A 25,350-nucleotide genomic window follows, 5' to 3' on the forward strand; every position below is an offset into this window, starting at 1 on the left:
TTCGTAATTAATGCGTTCATACTCCCTCAGGCATTTGACAAACACTGGAAAAGATTCTTCATTTATGAAATCAGCATTGCATTCATTCTCTTTCAATCTTTCATTTTGTGGGCTTTGGCTCCCTCTTCTGCCCGACATGCGCAACTTCGCTTTCGTCTGCCATATAATCCCGCTTTATTATACTTTTAAATCTTTACACATGCACCGTGAGCCTCCAAATAGCTTCTTAATCTTCTAAAAAGTCCACAAATGTGTGTGACAAGAGTTCCTTCATGTGCAGGGTTTCTTATCCATAGTTCACGGGATTTATCGAGTTCACAGATCACGTGCTCGGCTTCGTGAAAAAGTTAGCTTAGCAACCGAGCTGATGCGGAGGAAGCTCTTGACAACAACGTTGTACTTACAGATTTTATTACTTCAACTCCCCCGTTTCCTTCAGCTGAATTGAATCTCCGTTTGTCTGTAAGTCCTCTTTTCGTTCTTATTTAGTCTCGAAAGAGTCCTCCCATGAGAAAGTCTTTTGACTTGGCGTAAGAGCGGCAAGCTCTCACTCGCCTTAAAGCTCCTTGGTACGCGACACATTTCTTTTTAAAAAATAAAGCGGTCCTGAATCCAGCGGCCATCTTTAAGTCTTTACTGATCCAAAAGAAAATAAAAATAAACTGATTCAAAACAAATAGAAAGTGACGGTCAAAACACCGGGCTACTCCAAGTGCCAGGCTTCTACAATGGGCAAGCAATTCTGGTCTTTATAAACTAAGGAGACAACAACCAATCAAAAGGCGCCACGTAACAAGCTTAAGCACAAAACAATTATCTTTTTCAAATAAAAGACTAAAAAATTAAACACATAAACACAAAATAACATTTTGTATTCAGTTCTACACTTTACTTTGCCAAGACACATGAAAACAAAACTATATCTTGGCTTTTTTTCTATTCTTCCTCCTTCTTTTCTCCCCCCTGAAGGTTAAGTGCTCTTTTGAGACATTGTTTTGCTTACTTAACTTCTGACCAGAGCTTTGGATGTGTGGATGGATGCGCTCTGCACTTTGCACGGCAGCTCGTGACACCGGCTAAGCGTGCGGTACCTACCGCGGCCTCCAGGGGGCTCCCAAGAGCAATTTGTTATTTTTCAATTTATCCATTTAATAATGATTTCTACAAATATCATTGTAAAAACCAATCACTTAATTGTGAAATTGTGTGTTTTTTATATCATGATGAGATAGAAATTACTACTTAAAAAAAAAAATCAGCTCCACTGAGAGGGTCCCTTAGTGGCCCTAAGTGGCTGCTTAGTTTGCTTATGCCCTGGGCCGGCCCAGACACAAATACAGCCACATGCCCAACACGCAAAAACCACACAAACCTAACCCACACTGATATACCACATGTGCATGACACAGAAACCTCAGATCTGATCCACAGAATGCCCAACTTGTGGGCACAATGCGACACACAAAAACTTAGATTTCTTCATGCTTATGTAACAGGTGTTATGTTACGCTTATGGTCCTGCACATCACACTGTGTTACACTTACTTACTCATCATGTAAGAATGTGAGGCAGATTGCAACTTCAATGTAATGTTGTATATTTGAAAACAGTGCTGCACTTTTCACACTTTGTTTCACTTCACTGTTTCAGATATATCCGACACTAACAGGATGTAGCAAAAGAGAAAGCTCAATTTCTGTTTTCATTTTTGCAAACTCCCATCTTTTGGCGATCTCTTTAACATTTTATCACATAGCTACTTTTTAAAAAGCTGTTAGATGAGTTTGACGCACAAGATACATGTAGAAATTACCCAGTAAGATTTCAAATAAACCACCCTACATCCTCTTTCTGAAGAGTGAATCATTTCCTGTGCGAACTGTAGGGTGTTTTACGAACAGACTGTGCTTTGCAGAGAACTGGAGATGTTGCTGTGGGTCGTTCTTGTTCTGGATTTGGGGGTCTCTGCCTTGACGCTGCCAAAAATCACAGATGAGAATTTCATCGGCGAGTGTGTGGAGGAGCATAACAAAGCCCGCGCAGATGTCAGCCCACCTGCAAACAACATGCTGTACATGGTGGGTCCTGCACATCACACTGTGTTTCACTGCCAAGAAAGGAGAACAAACTGGTGGCTTTACAGGATTTCATTCATTAAACTGAAATTTGGTTGTAATCAAATGGGAAAAAAGTGAGAAAGTATTGTAATTTATGAAAATTCAACAAGTGACTGAAAAGTATTCTTATCAACACAGAGGCAGCTGTAAGTGAATTCACATCGATTAAATCAATGAAACCACCAGTTTAGTTCCTAAGCATCACCTAGAATTAGTTTTAATAACTTCCTGTGTGACACTTGAAAGAAACTGAAATAAAAATAAAGTGTTGTTTCATTTTGTTTGAACGTGTGGATGATGTCGAAGTCGTGGGATGAGGCGTTGGCTATTACCGCCAGAGCGTGGGCAAAACGTTGTCAGTTTAAACACAACATCCACCTCAGGGAGGCTGGCCGCATGCACCCCACATTTACCTCCGTGGGAGAGAACATCTGGATGGGTTCCCCGCCGAATACGTTCAGCGTAAAGAAGGCCATTCAAAAGTGGGTGGGTGAAGTCAACGATTACAACTACACGACAAACAAATGCAAAGCTGTCTGTGGCCACTACACACAGGTATGTGCAGAGATCACTCTTCTGCATGATGAAACTGTGCTCTGCATGAAAATCACATACCTTTATTCATTTAGCGTCTGAACGATAAGGTTATGTGTTTTATACTATATTTGTAAATATGTAGTGTCCTTCTTCCTTTCTCAGGTTGTGTGGGCACAAAGCTACAAGGTTGGCTGTGCTGTTGTGAACTGTCCACGCGGTATCAAAGACTTTCCTCCATTTGCTGCTGCTATTTTTGTATGCAACTACGCACCAGGGTAACTTGATCTCTTTCCCTATAGATTTTACATTTGATACAACACCTGACAACATGTGGTATAAACAAGAAGTGGTTTGCTGAAGCAGGAAATGGTTTACCGTCAGATGAATCTGCAGCAACCACATTTACTCCATCAGTACAAAATTCTAATCAATGTCTTAAAACCTGTAAATACACCAAAGACAGATGGTAAAAAGAGAGTTTTTGAACCAGACGTTTCCTTTTGCAGTGGAAATTTTATCGGATGGCAGCCTTATGCAACTTCTGGAGATCCATGCTCTGGATGCAAAGGCAAATGTGACAACAAAATGTGTCGTAAGTACAACATTTCTATATTTAAAAGTCATGGATATAGCAATGCAAATATTGGATTACATTTACCAGAACCACATTTCCGAACCAGGAAAACCTTCCTAAAGCATTTTGTGTTTCACTGCAGGTAGTCCAGAACGAGATTCCAGAACAAGTATGTGACTGGGCAGAAAATCAAGAATCCTATTGAAGTAACAGTGGCCAGTTGTACTCTGCTGTAAATCTAAAAATGGATGCTTTGGTCTCCTAGGTTACAACTGGGCTCCGGACTGGGACAGTGCGTCACTTACATCACTTACAAGCACTTCTGCACCTACAAACAACATTTTCCTGGATATCCTGATCGTTCGGCCCATCGCCCTCGTCTTGACGTGCATTGCTGCATACGCAGTCCATTATTTTTACCCCAATCTCTTCTGCTATGAATAGAGTTTTTGGTCTGAAGGGAGATCCGGATGGATGGCGTCCCACAATGACCTCCAAATGTACATCTCTATTATCTTAACCACAAAATGCTACCATAATCTTATATCTTATATATTTTTCTGTGGATGAGCCATGTATGGACAAAAATCTACCATAAAATAGCACTTCCAAGTCTTTATTGAACTAAATGTGAGCTGTTAGCCTTTGTCTTTAGTTTTTTTTCTTTTCACCAGTGCTGCTTCTTTCAGATGCTACAATCAGTTTGGGTCTGAACATTAAAAGCTGCTTCTGGTGGAACAATGGAGTGAGGAATTTTCTTGGAATACCAATATATGTATGGCAATAAGAATCACAATCTCTAAGGAATATTTCAAACACCTTATTCAACCCATGTAAAAAAAATTCCAAAGGTTGCAGGATATCAACTCTTGATGACTATCGTAGACCTTGGTAACTGTCACCTTCTGGTAAAAATAATTGTGTAATGTGTAGTGTAACATGGATGACAAATGAACAATTTAACAGACATATCATTGTAGTTATTCCTACTCAATGTGCTTTCAGAGGTGTGCGTTGAGTGCGTTAGATTTAATCTGGGAGACGGGGAGTCGCTTCATTGGTTCTAACAATTGGTTATAATTGCAGCTTACCAATTTGTATTTGTGAACAAACAGAGCTCAAACTCAAAGATTAAACTCACAAATGCAAAAGCACGGTGGACAGCCTCGGTGCCCCGACCACCGAGCTTAGCAAGTTTTGTGGGGGAAAACTGCTGTTTCATTCACAGGTCTGGAATTGTAGCTTGACTTCTGTCAAAATTACTAGAAACAAGCAGATATTTTTATACTGCACTCAGAATTGTAAAAGTTGCACTAAGTATGTGCAAACTGTGGCACCACAGGTACACAAACTCCTCCACATTCAAGTGACTTGGGTAAACGTGCATCCATGGATTTCCTCATGAGACCATGACATCAACCACAAATTCACTGAAGCAGCAACAGAAAAAAAATTGTGTGCATCAGGCCTCGCACCAAGAGAGCATCATCTTTTGATGGAGGATTATGAAAAACACTGATCCCAAAGAGAAAACTCCTACAAAGGCAAAAAGAGTGAATGCGTAATTAGCCTAAAATATAAAATTGACTAAACTTTTAACTAAAGCACATCCTAATCATACCGTTCAAGTATTTTCCTGTCATTTGCTCAAATGAACAACTTTAAACTTAAAAATTAAACAGTGGAATCCATTTTTGTAGCCTGTGCGACTCTGACAAAGAATTCATTCCTGTTTTTTTTTTGTTTTGTTTTTTAATATTTATACATTTTCACATGACGTCAACAATGTAAAAAAAAAAAAACAAGCAACCGATCTCGCCTTTAGATCACAAACCGTTTAACTTCCTGTTTGAGTAGGGACGCTTTTGTTTTGAAACGACAACTTCCTGTATAACGGTTCGCCGTTGAGCTGAATTTACGCCAACAAAATACAGAAGTTGCAACGGAGCTTATTAAAAAGATGTTTTATTAATTTCCCCCTTTATAGTGGCACAAGGTACGTTTTTTGACGTAAATAAGTGCATGTTTGAAATATTGTGTGATTTTAACCCTGCTTTTGTTACATTCAAAAGCCGAGAGTTGCGACATATTAGCCGGTAAAGTTTTTTTTTTTTTTTAAGCTAAGCGGGTTTATTACCGTTAAACCTAGTTAATTCATCAGGTTTAACTCTCATGGAAATGAGACGGTCGGTCTCATTGACTCTGAGATTTAAGTACTTTATACAACTTTTAACCTCGACGTATTTTGACCGGGGCGGTTGAAAACGATGCTGTAAAAATGGAAAAGTATAAACCAAGCAAAAAGTGAAAGGCCCACCACTAACATACGGGGGAATATCTCAAAATATACAAAGAGGACATACATGGTAAGACCCAAACAACAGTAATGAACAACTAACCCCCATGGGTCGTGACATTAAGGCACAGCAATATTAGCATCATTTCATTAAAGTAATGAAATGTATTTTCCTTGTTAAATTCAATTTAGATAGAAAAAAAATGATCTTAACCAAACTTCAATGACAGGTGCTTAACCCGTGGCACTGCACACATGCACAAAACCACTCAGGTAAACAAGAGTAAAACAATAACGCACTGGATTTTATTCATAATGTCCTTTTGTTTGTTGAGACCTCGAAGGGCTGCAAAGATTGAGAAATAAAACAAGCAATTAGACAAAAATCCATAAATGAAAAAAAGAGGTTAAAAATGGGCATTGAAGAAGGTAAACCAAAAATCTTGATAAAAAGAAATGTCTTAAGTGTCTTCTTAAAGTCTTAAGACTTAAGCATAAAACATGAACACAGAACGCCATTTTGGGTATGTGAAGAAAGTTGAGTGAATTGTGTTTTGTAGATTAAGCAGTTGAAAAAGGTCAGGGCATTTGCATAAATGCACTGGTGTGCAAGGATTCAAATCTGGTAAAATAGTGATGGAAACAGGAGGAGAAGCCAGTGGAGAGAGAGAGGAGGATGGAAGTAATATAGTCATGAAAGCACACTCTTACCAGGATCCCAACTGCAGAGTTTTGGATGTACTGGGACCTTTACAGGCTCAAGCTAGGAATCCCAACAAAGGCATAGATAGACCAGTTTTTGTTGTCTGAGAGGGAGAGAATGGAACGGATTTTGGAAATGTTTCATAGGTGATAGGAGGAGGTCTTGCAGAGGTGGTTGATATAAGAGCCAAAAAAGATGGGGGTCCTTCTTTACGCCAAGATTTGTGACTGCTGATTAAATAGGAATACCAGACCCAGAGAAGGAGGTGCTGGCTATGGATGATGATTGGAGTCCCCACAGGGATTGCTTCAGTTTCGGAGATGTTGAGTTAGCAAAAGTTGTGCTCCATCTATATCTCTATCACCTCTAGACAAGTGGTGAGATTTGAGAATGTTGGTGGTGAAGAGGGCAGGGTTGGAACTTACATGAAGCTGTGTGTCATCGGCGTAAACAGTGAAAGGAAATACTATGACAGCTGACGACCTGGCCAATGGGAAGAAAGTAAAGGATAAATAGGATATGATTCCTGAGGAGCAACACATGTGACTGTTGATTTGATGTTGAGTGACCCATGGAGATAAATTCTGTCCGGTTGTGACAGATTGGAACCAACAGAGGGCAGTCTCAGTGCATCCAGTACTGAAGTGAAGTCTGTTGAGTAAGATGCCATGGTTGACTGTGTCAAACGCAGCAGGTAAGTCCAGGAGGACGAGGGGGCAGGGAGAAACCACACTGAAACTTTTCATGCAGGTCATTGAGTTTTTAGATGATCTTGTTAGTGGATTTCAACTGCTTTATCTAGAAATTTAGACATAAATGGTAAATTGAAGATGCCCTGTCGTTGAAAATGACTTCTGGGCCAAGAGTGGGTTTTTGAGGAGTGCTCGGATAATGGCTTTCTTTAAGATGGAGGGGACATGACCAAATTGGAAAGACTGGTTTCTGACAGAGATGATTGAGGAGTTAAGGCAGTGAAAAAAATTTTATCAGGTAGGTTGGGAATAGGTTTATGTAAGGCATTCAAATGTTCAGATAATGGCAGCAAAGATTGTACTATAGATTTGTAGGGATAGATGAATGACTGACAACCCCCACTTTTCACACTTTGTTTCACTTCACTGTTTCAGATATTTCCACTATTAAGAGGATATAGAAAAAGACAAAGCTTTATTCCTGTTTTCATTTTTGCAAACTCCCAACAGGAAAATTTTCTCTTTTGGCGGTTCCTTTAACATTTTATCACATAGCTTCTTTTAAAAAGCTTTTAGATGAGTTTGACGCACAAGATACATGTAGAAATTGCCCAGAAAGATTTCAAATAAACAACATCATGTTCTTGAAGAGCGAATAGTTTCCTGTGTTCGTGAAACTCCTTGCAGTTTACAGGTCGCCTTTGGCAGAGAACTGCAGATGTTGCTGTGGGTCCTTCTTGTTCTGGATTTGGGGGTCTCTGCCGTGACGCTGCCAGAAATCACGGATGAGAATTTCATTGCCGAGTGTGTGGAGGAGCACAACAAAGCCCGCGCAGATGTCAGCCCACCTGCAAACAACATGCTGTACATGGTGGGTTCTGCACATCACACTGTGTTTCACTGCCAAGAAAGGAGAACAAACTGGTGGCTTTACAGGATTTCATTCATTAAACTGAAATTTGGTTGTAATCAAATGGGAAAAAAGTGAGAAAGTATTGTAGTTTGTGAAGATCCAACAAGTGACTGAAAAGTATTCTTATCAACACAGAGGCAGCTGTAAGTGAATTCACATCGACTAAATCAATGAAACCACTAGTTTGGTTCCTAAGCATCACCTAGAATTAGTTATGTTCACCATCATTTTTATAACTTCCTTTGTGACACTTAAAAATAACTGAAGTAAAAATAATGTAATAATGTAATGTAAAAATAATCGCCCTGATCTTGTTTCATTTTCTTTGATGTTATGAAGTCGTGGGATGAGGCGTTGGCTATTACCGCCAGAGCGTGGGCAAAACATTGTAATGATCGACACAACGTCCACCGCAAGGAAGTCGGCAACATGCACCCCACGTTTACCACCGTGGGAGAGAACATCTGGACGGGCCCGCTGGATAAGTTCAGCGTAAAGAATGCCATTCAAAAGTGGGTGGATGAAGCCAAGGATTACAGCTACAAGGAAGACAGATGTACACGTGTTTGTGACCACTACAGACAGGTATGTGGAGAGATCACTCATCTACAGATGAAACTGTGGTCTGTCTGAAAATCACATACCTTTATTTATTCAGTGTCTGACATTAACACTGAACTTTTCCTGTTTAAGGTCAGTTGGGATTATTATAGACATAATTTCCATTAGCTAAACATCAGAACAGTGACAATTACACATACATAACGTTTACATATGTCATGATTAATATACCTTCAAACCATTTATGATGTCATGACTTGTAAGTCTCCTGATCTTTGCTAAATCTGAAAGGCAAAGATTAAAAGTTGCAATCTGCAAACGCCACATCAAGTGTACTTGAGGGTTCAAAGGCATTTGAATGTTGCTGCCAGACAGAGATGCCACTATGTATCTGAGGTGTATATGCACACATTCCAGGTGCAAACCACACACTTGAGACAAGTGTGTGTAAGCCAGTCACATAACCTGAGTCATGCCAGTTCCATTAGGAGGAATGGGCTAAAATTCCTGCAAACTATTGGGAGAAGGACAGGTGGTAAAAATTTAACTTTGAAAAAAGGCACAAAAAAAATGGAAAAATGCATCCTTCTAGAGCTTAGGAAAGCTTGGATTATTGCATTCCGAGCTAACCGAAGACAGGAAAAATTTTGTCGGTTTTAATGTCAGACAGAAGTCGATAAGGTGATCTGTTTTATACTATACTATACTATACTATACTATACTATACTATACTATACTGTACTATACTATACTATACTATACTATACTATACTATACTATACTATACTATACTATACTATACTATACTATACTGTACTACATAAATATGTAGTATCCTTCTTCCTTTCTCAGGTTGTGTGGGCACAAAGCTACAAGGTTGGCTGTGCTGTTGTGAACTGTCCACATGGTATCAAAAACTTTGAACGTCGTCAGGGTGCCATTTTTGTATGCAACTACGCACCAGGGTAACTTGATCTCTGTCCCTATAGATTTTACATTTGATACAACATGTTACAACTTGTGATATAAGCTAGAAGTTTTTTGAAGAATCTGCAGCAACCACATTTAATTTATCAGTACAAACAAATATACCAAAGACAGATGGTAAATGGAGGGAAGGTTTGACTTCAAAGGTTTTTGAACCAGACGTTTCCTTTTGTAGTGGAGATATCGATGGAATTCAGCCTTATGCAACTTCTGGAAATCCATGCTCTGGATGCAAAGGCAAATGTGAAAACAAAATGTGTCGTAAGTACGACATTTCTATATTTAAAAGTCATGGATATAGCAATGCAAATATTGGATTACATTTACCAGAACCACATTTCCGAACCAGGAAAACTTTGCTAAAGCATTTTGTGTTTCACTGCAGATAGTCTGCAACGAGATTCCAGAACAAGTATGTGACTGGGCAGAAAATCAAGAATCCTATTGAAGTAAAAGTGGCCAGTTGTACTCTGCTATAAATCTAAAAATGGATGCTTTGGTCTCCTAGATTACAACTGGTCTCCACGCTGGGACACCGCTTCATCTAGAAGCAGCGCTGCACCTCGCAACTCTTTTCTTGATATCCTGATCGTTCGGCCCATCGCCCTCGTCTTGACGCCCATTGCTGCATACGCAGTCCATTACTTTTACCCCAATCTCTTCTGCTATGAATAGAGTTTTTGGTCTGAAGGGAGATCCGGATGGATGGCGTCCCACAATAACCTCCAAATGTACATCTCTATTATCTCAACCACAAAATGCTACCATAATCTTATATCTTATATATTTTTCTGTGGATGAGCCATATATGGACAAAAATCTACCGTATAATAGCACTCCCAAGTCTTTATTGAACTAAATGTGAGCTGTTAGCCTTTGTCTTTAGTTTTTTTCTTTTCACCAGTGCTGCTTCTTTCAGATGCTACAATCAGTTTGGGTCTGAACATTAAAAGCTGCTTCTGGTGGAACAATGGAGTGAGGAATTTTCTTGGAATACCAATATATGTATGGCAATAAGAATCACAATCTCTAAGGAATATTTCAAACACCTTATTCAACCCATGTAAAAAAATATTTATATACATGTAATTTTGAATGCCAGTGATCCTAGGAGTTATTCTGTTGGGGTTTCATGCCTCTGGTTGGGCCACCCGATGCAGATGGGTGAGGAACCAGACCAAGTGCAGCCCAAAGATCCCATATGATCAATACGACCACTGGAAACAGGTTGTACTCAACCGTACAGGAGGTCCTACCCTTTCGGTGGCCCTGAGGTGCAAACCACTTCAGCATATTGAAAGCACAATTCCAAATTACGAAAGCGCTAAAACATGAACGTAAGTGTAACAGAGAGCAAAGTGTGTGTATATGTCTGTGTGAATTTTGCCCAAAATAATAAAAGTTGTCTGTTTCTGGTGGAATTTTTGAGTGATGCCACGGTTTAGAGCCACCTAGTGGTGTGATGACGGACTGCATGTGACGGGTCTTTCAGGCGCTCTAGCGGTTTCCCCACCAGAATTCTGCAGAGTTCTGGTGGAGGTCGGTGCGAGAGAGGTAGCTCTTCATTACTTTTTTTACTTGGAGTCATATTTTTCTAGTCCAATACTTAACAAAATACTATAACATCTACAAATATGATTTCTAAAGTTTTATTATGGTTGGGCTGAAAAAATATGACCCTATGAGTGGGAGCTGCGCCAGTTGGTGTTCCTGGCTGACCATTCAGTCATGACACCAGCTGTGTCAAAGGTCATCAGGTTGGGACTCAAACCTGTAACGTCTGCTTCCAGGACTAAGTTCTCTATTCGTGGGTTGCACTTTGCCAACAAAAAAAGCACAACCTGCAGCTTTTAGATGTGTGCCTTGTCCTACACACCTGAAATAAATGGTGAAACTGCTTCTCTATCATACAGTCCAGTGTTACGTTAGCTAATGTTGGAGCCAGGTGTGCTGAAGTAGAGAGACATCCAAAGGTTGCAGGATATCGACTCTTGACGACAATCATAAACTTTGGTAATTGTCACCTTCTGGTGAAAATAATAGTGCAACATGGATAACAGAACAATTTAACAGCATTCACATCATAAAAAAACAAACTTTAATTAGACATTTTTGAGTGACTCGGCATCCTAAGTGACACGTAGCCTAAGCAAAAACAAGAAACTCCCTGTCCAAAACTGTCAAAATAGACAAGAAAGGAAGAAACATTTATATACATCATCTCTGACACTTAGCATCCTGAAATCTCAGAAGAATTTAAACCCTTCCGGTCCTCTTTCGGTACGCCGCGACTGTCCAGCAATTACCAGTCAAATAGTACATGTTTACATGATGAGACTTGGTGAGCTGTTAGCCTTTGCCTTTAGTTTTTTTCTTCTTTTTGTCTGTTGTGCTGCTGGTGGTTGGAGGAGGGATCACAGGTGGAGCTCCGAGTTTTTTCGTTTTGGCCTTCTTCACTTTCTCCTTGATGGTTGCGATGTCCAGTTTTCCTTCTGCAGGAGCTGTGACACAAACATTCAGGTGGTTAATCAGGACGTTGCAGTCACCTTACAGAGATGAGTCCTCTGATCTCAGCTACCTTTAGCCGTCTTCTTCATTAATGGTTTCTCTTTGGGAGGAATGAAAGCCTTGTTCCGCTCTTCTTGCTTCTTGGTCAGCGCTTCTGCTTGTTTGACCTGAAAGAAGAACGAACACCATTGTTACATTTCTTCAGAGTGATGCAACTTCATGTGTTTCATTTTTTTTAAGCAAAGATTCCAGGAAGTGTCCTTCACATGAAAGAAGTGGCTACATTTAAGCAACAGAAAAAACCCCAAATGCTTACCTTAATTTCCCCCATCTTCTTCCTCCTTTTCACACTTTCACGCAAAAAGAATTCACCCGATGCAAGCTCCTGATCAACCTGTGAAGGGATCCAAACAGTTAAAGTTACAAATTCATTTCACATTTATGTGAGATACAGTAGGTCAGTTAGATAATAAGACAAATTCCTTTTTACACACGCTAACGCCACCTGACCTTGCTCTCTGGTTGTGGAGGAGGGAACGGGGTGTACTCCTTCTTCACGCTCTTCTTCTTGGGTTCCTTACGCTTGGAGAGGTTCTTGTGGCGGAACTTGGGCAGGAAGCGTTCCCAGTTCTGCGTCCGCAGTTCTGGGTCTTTAGAAAGCTCCTGTTTGATCATCAACGTCTGACGGATCATGGCAGTAAGAAAAAAGAAAAAAAAATTAGCGCATTGACTGATGGAACAGCAGCACAGTAAAAGCTACAGTATGGAGAACTAATGGTGTACACATTTTTTTATGCCCTCAGCTCCAGGTTGAGCCAGCCATGGCATTCAAACCCAGAGGGAGTTTGTTTCCATCAGAAAATCAAGAACAAGGATGGAGAAAATCTTCATTGGACACGAATGTGTTCGACCTATGGGCCATAAATTGGAAGCTGTGTGACAGCAGCTAACGTACCTTGATGTTGTAGATGGGGTGGATGTTCTTCATGGTGTCCATTACCACTTTGCGTACCTATATAATAACATAATTATTCTGCGGTACTTTCTTTACACTTAGAACCATAAAATATAAACTTTGCAGTGAATCAGTTTCTGTTTGGTTGAGTGTGCCTTTTAGCAATAAAGCTAATACTGCTAGAAATCCTGTTTATTTAACTATATAGGTGCAGTATTATGTAAAATAGACTTTTGAGCTTGTGATGACTTCCTGAGTTTCAGAGAGAGCAGGAGTTTTAAAGAGACAGTGACCCAATTTCTTTTAAGTCAAATGCGACATTTTTTACTTTTTTTTTTTTTTAAACATCTGGAGGTCAGAGTTACTTCATTGTTCTTTATACTAAGTGATACTATCTGGATGAAAAATACATAATGCTGCTCCTTTAAGTTGTCAATCTCAGCCTCAGTTGACAGCAGATATGTATCAGAATAAAACTCTTATTTTTGCTGTATTTAAACATTTTTGAGTTGTCCAAACATGAAGCAGATCACGACACCCTCAGTTAAGCCCTCTCAGGCTGCTGTGGCAAACTTACTTCTTTTAGGCCGTTATAGGGTCCTAGTGCTGACACAGTGTTACCCTGCACCATCACATAGCAGCTGGTTAACAACTCTAACGCCTGGAAAGCAAAAGAAAAAAATGCATCATGAAAACGATTTAATAATTTGATACTTCAAGCTAGGTTATAGAATAACTTTTATATAGTAATACATTTATAACTGGTAAGCTGAATTGCAGAGGGGAAGAGAAATTGTGGCTAAAACACTCTGCTGCCACCTGGTGGCACTTTACTAATAAATCACTTCCACTGATGACTGTTAAGATGTAGAATGCGTATATAGAGACAATATTTACACAAGTTGAACTTCTTAAGCTGAATTAGCTCTGATGCAACAGGCTAAATTACTTTTAGGTTTTACCTTTAAGGTGGAGCCCTTTGGGCCAATCAGCCGCTGCCTCCGCTTTACAAACCGCTCTCTGTTCCTCACCATAGTGCCGATTTTTATGATGTCACAAGCCACATCATCTTGTAATATGCGGACAGCCTGGAAACCAGCAGGGCGACAGTGGAAGGTTATAATCAGAGTTTTCTGAAGGTAGTACAGGTTAGGGACTGTGTGAACCAGGTAGGATGTGATAAACAGAGCAGAGGCCTTCACCTGCTCAAATGGAACGCTTCTCGCCAGCAGCTTGATGAGGTCTCTGGCTTTCACGATGGCGTACGGATCAAAGGTCTTCTTGGTGGTGCTGACTGTGATACTTCCCTCAATCAGATCCAGAGAGACTTTGATGTGCTGAAAGAAACAAGATTTAGCAACATTCGGGCCGCTGCTGGGAGTGGGCTGAAAACCTGGACCGTGAAGTAATACCAATATGACTAATAAACAGGCATCTGAGGAAAACTAGAAGTCTTGAGCTTGTTTTTATTATTGATTAAAAATAAGATTGTCCCAGTACCTGATCTCAGCTGTTCGCTCTAAAGCCAGCACAACATTGAGTTTCAATCTGGAGTCAATATATTTGTTTTCAATAAACATCTGTCTCTTCATAGCAAAAGACAGAAGCACTATTACACATCTTATTTGGTGCAAGATCTTTCCATCAGTTATCGTGGAAGTTACATTTTTCACTGAAAATCCAATAAGAGCTCCGAACAATGTAAACAGCGTATAGTCAGTGGGATGACTGTGTGTACACACCAAGTCTCCCAGAGCCTTTTCCACCAGCGGCCAGCATTCTTTCAGGTAAGCTTCCCTGTATTTGGGGAACAGCGTGGCGAAGCTGCTCTCCTCCAGCAGCCCCCGGGGGTTGTCCTCTCTGGTGAAGGCCGGCTCCTTCCACCCCTCAGGAACAGTCAGGAGTTCAGATTCATCCACTGCGAGGAACACAAGAAATCACATTCGGTGAAACGAGTCACCACTAAAAAGGACTGTACCGATTTTTTTAACGCTTGTTGATACAAATGGCGCATCAGCCAATCACAACAACTCAATGCATTTGGGCATCAGGGTCTGTAACAGACTTCTAGATTTTATTGTCGCGTTAACTTTATGATACAAGATGTAAACAGTTGACAGCACAGTGCAGTCATTTTGTAAGCTGACTGAGTGGAAAACAGCGTGCATCATGAAGGGGAATGAATACGTCATAAACGTGTCTTCCATAAACCATGTTTTTCGCTCCCTGCACCAGCAGCTAACAGCCCGGAGCTCTGTAGGATCCAGAACTTACCTTGAACTTTGGTCTTTTTAGGGCTTTTCGCTGTTTGGACTCCACTCACGCCGTCTTTAGCGGTGGAGGCCGCCATTGTTGAGAATCTGCGGAAGTGACGCAAATCCTTGCTTCTTCCTGTAAACGTGACTGTTTACAGGAAGAAGCGTTTATTTTCATATTTCTAAATATAAAACGGAGTTTTAGGTAACTTGACTGCCTTTAAAAACAAAACAAACCTATGTTATTTATTCTATCATTTTAAACAACGCAATTTTTATGTACTATATAAAAAAATATTTTTAAACTGCGTTTTTATTTTTATTGAAAATTACTTTTTTTCCCCAATCAGCATTGCCGCTCCGTTCACCATAGTAGCAATTTTTAAACAACTCTGCGTACTCACAATATTAACATGAAAACATACAACAAGCATCTCACAAGATTTTTACTGCAGTTTCAGAGTGAAGGCCCCACAACAGAAATTCGGACATTTAAAGAAATTCAACTTCAAACAAATATTTTTGCAGGCTTTTGTCTCATGTTTTGATCTGACTTTTTTTTTTTAATCTTTTGTGAATTCTTACTTTTTACTCGACTTTGTAAACTTTGGAGGTTCTTCCTACAAAGTTTACAGATATTTGAAAAATAAAAGACCTTTCAAATCCCTTCCATCTATTTTTCTCCCCATTTTGAACTTCAACTATGTTTTGTGTCTGTAACCCATCTATCCTCTCAAACAGCTTTGAGGTAACAGTTAATGGCTTTGATCTGCGGGGAAGCAGTTTCCATGGTCACACCAACACAAAAAGGTCTCAGTGGTGATTTCAAACTGTTTATTGAAGCCGTAGCTTCTCATAGTACATCATTACTGCCTTAATAGCACTCAGTGAGAGCACGGAGATTCCTAAAAAGCTTATCGATGCAGCAATGATAACAACCATGCTCATGTGCTCTGCCCCTGAAAGAGAGAGAAACGTTTAGCCGAAACACAGAACATTAGGAACATTTATTGCAAGTATGACTTGCTAATTAAAATGTGTCCATTTGAATGCAACAAAGAAAAGAAAAAAACCCTACAAATTACATCAGGTGATCTTGTTGAAGTTAGTGTCATAATTCATTAAGCTAATCTGAGGCTGTAGACTCACAGTTGGACGGATTGCTGGATTTCATCCTCATGTTGACCGTCAGCGGTCCAGCAGACACAACAGCAGCTTGTTTCTCCTGTCTGTCCGTTTGGTCCGCCAACCGTTTTGGGCGCTGCTGGATGCTGCAGTTCTGCATTTAAATAAGAGTCAGCTGGTTTCTTTTGAAGCCACAAGAAGGCCACAACACTTAAAAAGTTAAAGTTCGTAAATCTTCTGTTTCACAGAAATAAAGGGGAAAAAAATAAGTCCTTGGACAATCGGAAGACAAAAGAAATTAAACGTTTGTTATATAGCATTAAAATAATTTCTTCATAAACTGATTTTAAAACCAACTAAAATAAAAACTAGTTTGGTTTTAATATGATTATCCTTAAGAAAAAAAGTCAGTTTGACATATTCAGGATCATATATTTAAATATTTGGCTTGGATAAATATCCAGGAAGTTGTGGCTTGCATATAGATGAGGGCCAATTCCCAGTATGAAAGTATGGCAAGATTTTAAATAACTGTGCTTTCAAAGCTGAGAACATGTTTTGACAGTTTATCCTCCTCATGATGCTAAAGATTATGTTCCAACTGACCAGATAATAGTTAGAGGTCAACTGTTTGATTTTATCACCCCCAAGGTTTTAATACAAGGCTAAGTAAAACCCAGGATGTGGACAGATCAACATGGAGTTGAAGATGCCTTATAGTTGATCATAGTTCATAACCAGGGCAAAGCGCCATGCTCAGTGGATCTGATGCCATTATCTGCATAGTCTTACCCGAGTGCAGTCTTCCTTATGCCCACATACATTGGTCAGGCAGTGGAAGTAGAGCGGTAAGCCTTTGGGCATGTGGAACATCTGGATGGAAAACCTGCTCCTCTGTGCCAGGCCGTTTGCAGAGAGCCACTGGAAGGTGTTGTCAGTGGGACAGCTGAAGGGAAGCAGTGGAACAAACAGTCTCCTGAAAATCTACAGCGAGTAAATATTTTAAAAGCTACCAATTTGTGTTTGCAATGTAAAACTGTTAAAATTTAAAAGTATTTTGCTGGATTTCTTTTTCCATAACTTATGTAATGGGACCAAGAAAAATTAGTGCACAACTGAGGTACATGCAGATGTTGCGTTTTTAAATTTTTAAGAAGCGGGGCATGCTTTTGTCTCCTAAATAAATTCTGGTGTAACCAACTGTGTGGAATGCAATCTCACTGTATAATCAAGCTGTTTTGTGAAGGAGTCAAAATGCTAGTTAAATAAACAGCAAGCAGGCCAGAGAGAAAGTTGTGGAGAAATTTAAGAGTATGATTAGCTAATAAAAGGTTATCCAGACCATATCTTTCAGAGAATGGTTTACCATCTGAAGATGGAAAAACACATGTGAACCTTCAAGGGAAGGCTTTACACCTCATGTGTCAGGCTGGGAAAAGAGAAAATTAATCAGAGGCAGCAAAGAGGAAAACCAACACTAAATGTTTTGGGGTACAAACAGAACTCTGCGTCTGGAAGTAAACCACCAGTGACCCTCCTCACCGTCATGCTGTGTGGAAGCTTTTCTTCAGATTTGAGTTTGAACAACGTTGTAGAGACTAATGATGTCAGTCAGTTTGTCAGTTTCCGTATGCAGCAAACTGATCATTTTGAGACTTCCACATAAAAACAGAAGAAGAAAAAATACCCATTTTCGAGAAAGACAGCTTGGACTGCCTCTTGTGGATCGGTGCTCTCGGTGGCCCAGCAGGACTCCACCTGCAGCAGCTCATCCGAGGCAAACGAGTGGTTGGTCTGCAGAGCCACCTGGAAGTACAAGGTGTCCTCGTGTCCCAGCTGTACGGGATCCACGTAAGCATGGCTGTAAGACTCATCCTTAAACAAGTCCATGGTCAGACCCAGCAGTACCGATGAGTTAAACTCCACCAGGGAGAGTGAGGACAGCCTGGAACCAAACAAACGGCACACCCAAACTCATTTATTTAAACTGATTTGATCTTACAAAATTAGGAGAACATCAGGATGCGTTCCTCACCATTCCATGTTGGCAACGACTTGAGCATTGCGGACGTAGTGTCGAGGGTAGATGCACTTCCAGACAACCTTGAGATCTCGCCGGCTGATTGTATGCTCTTTACTCAGACTGACACTCAGAGTATTTTGGAGCACGATGTGGGTTTTATTCCCCTGGATACACAAACGCACACACACGTCTATGTAAACCATTTCAAAACATCCCCCACAAAAGCAGCATTTGCAGGCTAATGTACACACTTTCCATTATATAACAATTAAAATGAAATAATTTTGAAAACAAATGCAGTTGCTACAGCAGCATTTTCTTCTGAAATGCAAGTTAGTTTGACCTTTTTTTCCATTCCACACCCTGGTGGATGCCGGGAGGTGTTGAAGTAGTACACAACCTCCGTCTCATTCACTGGACACTGGCCGTCGTTCAGTTTCACCTCAAGCTTTCCCCCAAACAGAGAGGTCAGGTAGGCTTTTGCTATTCCACCCTCCATAACTCTCTCCAGACACTGGGTGAAAAGTCCTTTATCTGTTTGAGATAAGAGATGCTGCATTTTTTAGCAGGACTTTGATGTCAGCTCAACAAGAAACTGGTCAGAGCTCTGAACTGAGTCTGTTATATAATCAGCAGTTTACAGTGTTCAGCGCTTCGTGCAGACTGACAGGCAAGTCAAAGATTTTCCACCGGTGTATAATCTTTATTGCAACACCATAGACTTAACATTGCATGGGAACAGTCTTTTAAAACTTTCTGGATTGATGGATAGCAACAATTGCTCCTCTGTTGAAACATGTTTAACCCAGAACTGCAAAGTACCAAAAATCACATGTGAGCTTTTTAATCAGGACTTTAAACTATCCAATATAAAACCTTCCCTTTAAATATCAGTCAAGAGTTGGAGCCATTTCAAATGAAAAGGAAAATTGTTTTTAGAAAAAAAATCATCAGGAGTGCTGCTCTGTACCTTTGCAGACTGGATGTGAAGCTGCAGGCAGATGTAGAAAAGAGCCGACATCATAGTAACCGTCCTGGCAGATGCACCTGTATGAGCTCAGACTGCTGACGCACACAGAATTACGGGGACAGAAAGGTTGCATGGATGCACACAAGTTCGCACCTGAAAATGCAAAGCAAATCTCAAAAATTGGTTTGACTGAGAACAACATTTTATACGCAAGACCAAGATAAGGACTATGACATCACTTACCATCCCAGTAAATGACTCTGTTCTCTACCCTGATGTCAGACATGTTGAGAGAACTAATGTGCCTGAGCTGATCGTCAACTGGTAAGTTAACATTTTTTGAGTTAGAGGCATCAAAGGACCTAAAAAGAACTGCTGTCTTTGTTGGCTCATCTGCAGGTTCCAGAAAATCCAGCTCAATGCGGGCTGGCGGCTCATAGTCCTTCAACAGTTCCTCCAGCTTAAAGGAGACACACATCCTTCAATTATGGCAAAACCATTTTAGTTTGTTATATATGTATGAAAAACACTGCTTAAATTAAAGTGATTGTGTCTTGGATACAATGATTTATAAAGTATAAAGTTTCGTGCCGATGTATTCAGAACCTTTAAACTTTTATTTTAGTATATGCAGAGATGTTGCACTTTTCAGATTTTAGTTTGTAAAAGAAACTACATTTCATTTGGTTTCCACTTCATAAAGTTGTATTACTTTGTGTTGGTCTATCAAATGAAATTTTAGTAAAATACATTGAAGCTTAATTTTGTACAGTTCAGAAGCCTGATAAAGTTCAAGAGGTATGAATAATTTACAATCAATACTATCAAAACCAATACCCAAAAGTTATTGATAAGTCTGTTGGATGTGAAACATTTAAATATCTGACAAGGCATCACCTCAACAACATATTTGACTATAGTAAATTTAACTAAAACACACAAACCTTTTTGGATGTATTCTAAGTTACAAATGTGTCTCACCTTAGTCTTTAAAATCTGATCCAGCTTGGCTCTAGATTCTGACGGGTCATTCTGTTGATCATCAGGCAGAGACCAGGGAACAACCATCTTAATACCAATGTTGTTGAAATCAAACTGCAGCTCTACACAGGGCCCAAAGTAGAAAGTTAGCTTTTGTTTCCAAACACAAAGTCTACCTTGTCAGGGTTGATGACTCCTACAACTGACCATTGTTGAGAGGGGATTCAATGGCCCTCACATCAATCTCAAACGTCGAATTGACTCCTTCAAAACCCAAACGGGACGGTTCAGACTCCCACAGGCCGTTGCACTCCTCCCATATGTCCAGGATGTAGGATTTTCCTGCCTCCAGGCCTAGGAGAGGCAACTTGTTGTTGAACACACGGCTGCTACCGATGACGGAGCTGTTCTCCATGGAGAGCTCGTATATGTAGGCCACCCCCTGCTGATTAGGGAGGCTAGGTGTCCACACAACTGTGGAATCACTGGCACGAAACTTGAGCTCGGACACACCGCCAGGTCCTGGACAGACAGATTATTTACCATTTGCAACAAATAAATACCAAAAATGCAAAAAGTCAGTTGTGCCACCTGAATACAGAGGGTGGGAATACAATAGAAAGTCAGATGCTCAGATTTGAGTTACCTGTTTGAGCCGTGATTGTCCTGACACTCATGACCACGTTGTCACCACACACCGCCGCCACCCTGGCTCGGTACTTCTGGCATGGCAGAAGCCCCGTCACAGTGTGCGTGGTCAAAAGTGTGGTGCCCTTCAGCGCCCCCTCATGGTAAACTCTGAACATGGAGATGGACGAGGTGTTTTTTACCTCCCAGCTTAGAGTGTAATTGTTGGGTGCAAACGAAGTCTGGTGCAAGAAGTAAATGTTGGAGAAATCTGACAAGAAGACAGGAACACAGATCTTTAAAATTATAAACTTTTTATGGAGCACTTAATGCTGGCTTTTAAAATGAAAAACTTAGCATTTCCCTTAAAGTAAGAGCTTGGTGACAGTTGTGAGTTGATGTATAAAACAATCCTAAGCACACTGCCAAAGCTATAATGGTAAGGTTTAGGTCAAAGTATGTCAATATAGTCCGGTTAAAGTTCAGACTTACCAGAGTTTCCTTCATTCAGGACCATTCTGCTGCAGCGGGACTCCAGCCCCAACTGGCAAACAGTCTGCAGGCCAAACTTCAGCCTGACACATGGTTGCAGGTCGGATAGCGAGAACATGAAGCTGTTGTCGGTCATCCACAACTCTGCCACCTCTGTGACATGGTCCGTACCGTTAAGGTAGAAGATAGTGAGGAGGAAGACTGAGTACTTCATGTTTGCAGGGCAATCCCACGCCAAGGATATACTGCTGCTGCTCCATGAAGTCACTTCAAAATACTTTGGAACATCTGGGTCTAGTGGAGACGGGGAAAATTTAGGTTGAAATTCATCAACTTGGATATTAAAATACTGTTCTTTTCAACCACAAGGTCTACGTGTTCATACCTGAAATGGTAGAGAGGCATGTGAAAGAGTAAGTGTCTGCAATCTCAACACACACCATATAGCGGGTACAGGAGTCCAAGGCGGTGAAGCGGTAGTGGTCCAGGGTGGTGTTGTCCTCAAAGAAGGGATTGTAGGATCCCATTTCAGTATGGTAAAGTGTCACCGTGTGAGACGAGACATCCTCTGGATTGTTCACCAACCAGGACACCAGTAACATGAAGGGACTCCTGGACTCCAGTTTGATTGGGAAGCGCATCGTATGACCTCAGAGGAGAGAAAATGTTCCTTCAAGTGGACGGCATGCAGGGGTCACATCTAAACTTTTCCACCCCAAAAGAGTACTTTAGGGATTGTTGTAACATCACAAAATGTGGAAAACTTCAAGAGGTATTAATATGAACCCATTTTATAAGCTTGGCTTTCAAGTCATCATCCTCATAGTGTTGATGCAAATTTCTTCATACCAACAGCGAGGAAGAAGTCCTCATCCTGGTGGAGGAACGTTGTGCCACTTTCACATGCAAACACCTCAGTAGGTTCGAGCAACTCCAGGAAACCCTGAAGAACAAATACGCAAGTAAACTTTGTCCAAATGGAAGGAGTGCATAACACTTTATCAATGACATTAATCTTTGAACAAAAGTAAGCTTAAACATGTTAGCAATACCTTGGTCGCATTTGCTGGCTGCTCTAAGGGTTTGCGTTTGCCTGTGATTTTGATCATCTTTGTACCTTTCGGTGAAATTGAGATGGTTCTTACGGGTACAAATAATTGATTAAAAAACAAAAACAAAGACATCTTTGGCACTTTGGTTCTTACGTGGGTTGATTGTTATGGTCCATCTCTGAGTAAAGCCTCCATACTGCAAAGCAACCTTGTTTTCTACAACTGGAGACACTGTTACAGAGGTAACTCGGCCTGCTTTTCTCATGAAGTTCAATGAAGTGCCGTTGAGCCATAAGTTTCCATTTTGCCTGAAAGAACAAAAACACTGAAACAAGTCTTTATACTTAAAAGCAATAACCGTTTCCCTTAAAATTCCTTCCGATTTCTTTATATCTCCTATTCTAAATAAAGAATTTTTAAAAATATTTAATAGTTAAATTATTTTGGTAAGATGAAGCTTTAACTTTGATTCAGACTTGTGAATCTATCAACCATCTTAAAATACAGCTACACAATATCATTATTCAGACATAATTTAACCTGTTTAAAATATGTTGTTCACATTTTAAAGATAAAATGTTGGCCATTGATTATAAGGAGGGTTTCATTCATTCTGTAAAGCCAAACAAGACGTTTCCCGTTGATTTTAGAAAAGAGCACTGCTCTAAGCAAACATAATTTATGCTGAACGTAAATGAATTTCTGTTTATCAAAACTGACAAAGCATAAGTTTTGGGAGATCCCCCATCTCATCTTCAAATGAATCACAAAAACTCCCAGGAGTATGAATATAGGCATGCAACAGCAGAAAATATGAACTAAATATATCTATAGCAGAAATTCTATGCAACAACTTTATCATGTTCAGTAGTTTAGTTCCAGGTCTGCCTCAATCTCAATTGGATGGGACCCAACTTCTTCTAAATCCAGCCCTGCTTTAGGAAACGAAAATAAAAAAACATGAAGGAAACCACCTCGTGACGTTTTCACCGTAACTAAAGGCAACAGTTGAGTTTTTGTCACGAGACTGACAAAGACGCAGTTAAAAAAAGAAAAGAAAGTTTATTATTATTTTTTACAACGTTATGTTGTGTGTGTTTTTGTTGTCGTTGTTTTTACTCGCTCCTCGTCGTTTAGTGATGGCGTTATAGTTTAATTTATGGCCTAAACAGTCGGGGGAGAAAAGCTCGTGCCTGGGAGCACGAGAGCGCTGACCGACTGCAGCGTCATGAGGAGGATTTCAGCAGCTAGCAGCTACAGTTCTGGTGAGAGGAGCTTGTTTTCATTTTTTGTTTCTTTACCCATTTAAAGCGTCCTCCGTGTCCAGCCAACAAAGTGAGAACAGCATGTCGTAGCATCTTCCTGTATTTAAATAAATGTAAACGTTCACCAGGTTGTCGTGCGCGTACTTAAAACGGCTCTCCATAAAAAGAGTCGGTCCATACTTACCAAACGAGTGAGGCACGAATATAAAAAATATAAAGGAGTATTCTAACGAGTTCCTGAAAACATTAAAAGACATATTAAACGAAAAATAATTAGGCTACGTTTTGGCACTGAGACTCGCTCTGAATGTGAATTTTCTTACATTTTCTTTCTTTTCCAAACCGAGAAGCAGGTAATGACAGACAGGTTGTTAATAAGAGGCAGGTGTGCAGAGCTGTGCCTCACCTGCTCAGGTTTTCTGACGTCACAAAAAAAAAAACGTTTAAGAAAAAAAGAAAAGGAAATACAATAACGGAACGGTTCTTTGTATAGCTGTAAATGTCGTTCATAAATATCACAACTTTTAATGATAAATTACGATTTGTTTTACTAGGTTTTTTTTTTGTTAGTTTGTTTGCTTTGGGGTGTTTGCGGTTTTGTAGCATTATTTGGTTATTATTAATGTTTATTTGTCAATGAATTTATTATCTACAAGTCAATTTAAAAATTGTATATATATATATATATATATATATATATATATATATATATATAATATATATATATATATATATATATATATACAGTGTGAGAACCACTGTCCAGGACGAAACAACTAAGATCCATAAATACATCAGGGACAAAGCCTCAACAGACAATGTGCTCAGTGAATGTCTCAGACAACAGGGAACGGAGGTTGAGGTGCCAGAGATACCATCATGGGAGGACAAGCCCCTACATGGGATGTACCACCAGCAAATAACCCAAGTGGCTGATATCAGTAAATCCTACCAATGGCTGGAAAAAGCTGGACTCAAGGACAGCACAGAGGCCCTCATCCTGGCCGCCCAGGAACAGGCCCTAAACACCAGAGCAATAGAGGCCCAGATCTACCACACCAGACAAGACCCAAGGTGTAGGTTGTGCAAGGAGGCCCCTGAGACAGTCCAGCACATCACAGCAGGGTGCAAGATACTGGCAGGGAAAGCGTACATGGAGCGACATAACCAAGTGGCAGGCATTGTGTACAGAAACATCTGTGCAGAATATGGACTGGAAACCCCGAGATCAAAGTGGGAAAACCCCCAAAGGTGGTAGAGAACGCCAGAGCTAAGATCCTGTGGGACTTCCAGATCCAGACAGACAAAATGGTAATGGCGAACCAACCAGACATTGTCTTAGTGGATAAACATCAGAGGAAAGCCGTTGTGGTAGATGTAGCAATACCAAGTGATTGCAACATCAGGAAAAAGGAGCACGAGAAACTAGAGAAATACCAGGGCCTCAGGGAAGAACTGGAGAGGGCCTGGAAGGTGAAGATCACAGTGGTGCCTGTGGTCATCGGGGCCCTCGGGGCAGTAACCCCCAAACTGGAGCAGTGGCTACAACAAATTCCAGGAACAACATCAGACATCTCAGTCCAGAAATGTGCAGTCCTTGGCACAGCCAAGATACTGCGCAGAACCCTCAAGCTCCCAGGCCTCTGGTAGAGGACCCGAGCTCAGAGGATAAGAACCACGCGGTGGGTGAGAAGGGGTGATATATATATATATATA

At 40.4% G+C, this 25,350-nt stretch overlaps 4 protein-coding genes across 6 annotated transcripts; 2 read left to right on the forward strand and 2 right to left on the reverse strand.

Moving 5' to 3' along the window:
* Window positions 1-365: 365 nt before the first annotated feature.
* Window positions 366-3,950, forward strand: LOC129376177 (glioma pathogenesis-related protein 1-like). Its single transcript, XM_055055698.1, has 7 exons — window positions 366-462; window positions 1,917-2,079; window positions 2,425-2,673; window positions 2,818-2,930; window positions 3,162-3,247; window positions 3,372-3,398; window positions 3,495-3,950. The coding sequence occupies exons 2-7, from the start codon at window positions 1,927-1,929 to the stop codon at window positions 3,671-3,673; spliced, it is 807 nt and encodes a 268-aa protein (XP_054911673.1). The 5' UTR covers window positions 366-462; window positions 1,917-1,926; the 3' UTR covers window positions 3,674-3,950.
* Window positions 3,951-5,120: 1,170 nt separating this feature from the next.
* Window positions 5,121-10,788, forward strand: LOC129376013 (GLIPR1-like protein 1). 3 transcript variants are annotated; one of them, XM_055055405.1, is made up of 8 exons: window positions 5,121-5,225; window positions 6,830-6,922; window positions 7,608-7,791; window positions 8,173-8,418; window positions 9,247-9,359; window positions 9,557-9,642; window positions 9,767-9,793; window positions 9,890-10,788. In XM_055055405.1, exons 2-8 carry the CDS (start codon window positions 6,897-6,899, stop codon window positions 10,054-10,056), a joined length of 849 nt encoding a protein of 282 aa, XP_054911380.1. In that variant the 5' UTR covers window positions 5,121-5,225; window positions 6,830-6,896; the 3' UTR covers window positions 10,057-10,788. The 3 variants fall into 3 exon arrangements, with proteins under 3 accessions (XP_054911380.1, XP_054911381.1, XP_054911382.1); XM_055055406.1 differs by lacking the exon at window positions 6,830-6,922 and having other exon boundaries at window positions 5,122-5,225; XM_055055407.1 differs by lacking the exon at window positions 6,830-6,922 and having other exon boundaries at window positions 5,128-5,225; window positions 7,615-7,791.
* Window positions 10,789-11,511: 723 nt separating this feature from the next.
* On the reverse strand, window positions 11,512-15,226 carry krr1 (KRR1 small subunit processome component homolog). The gene is made up of 10 exons (XM_055055666.1): window positions 15,119-15,226; window positions 14,587-14,762; window positions 14,047-14,181; window positions 13,807-13,932; window positions 13,422-13,505; window positions 12,845-12,901; window positions 12,400-12,570; window positions 12,206-12,283; window positions 11,960-12,056; window positions 11,512-11,882 (listed from the first exon to the last, which is right to left on the reverse strand). The coding sequence occupies exons 1-10, from the start codon at window positions 15,192-15,194 to the stop codon at window positions 11,731-11,733; spliced, it is 1,152 nt and encodes a 383-aa protein (XP_054911641.1). The 5' UTR covers window positions 15,195-15,226; the 3' UTR covers window positions 11,512-11,730.
* Window positions 15,227-15,924: 698 nt separating this feature from the next.
* Window positions 15,925-23,902, reverse strand: LOC129376251 (uncharacterized). The gene is made up of 18 exons (XM_055055805.1): window positions 23,819-23,902; window positions 23,671-23,731; window positions 22,523-22,677; window positions 22,370-22,434; window positions 22,167-22,260; window positions 21,703-21,966; window positions 21,318-21,611; window positions 20,845-21,096; window positions 20,406-20,720; window positions 20,199-20,320; window positions 19,461-19,677; window positions 19,218-19,370; window positions 18,591-18,781; window positions 18,260-18,411; window positions 17,912-18,169; window positions 17,017-17,170; window positions 16,249-16,378; window positions 15,925-16,058 (listed from the first exon to the last, which is right to left on the reverse strand). Exons 1-18 carry the CDS (start codon window positions 23,889-23,891, stop codon window positions 15,934-15,936), a joined length of 3,075 nt encoding a protein of 1,024 aa, XP_054911780.1. The 5' UTR covers window positions 23,892-23,902; the 3' UTR covers window positions 15,925-15,933.
* Between the last annotated feature and the right edge of the window lie 1,448 nt (window positions 23,903-25,350).

The sequence above is a fragment of the Poeciliopsis prolifica genome, unplaced genomic scaffold (assembly GCF_027474105.1).
Source record: "Poeciliopsis prolifica strain line A6 unplaced genomic scaffold, Auburn_PproV2 SCAFFOLD042, whole genome shotgun sequence".
Taxonomy (NCBI): Eukaryota; Metazoa; Chordata; class Actinopteri; order Cyprinodontiformes; family Poeciliidae; genus Poeciliopsis; species Poeciliopsis prolifica.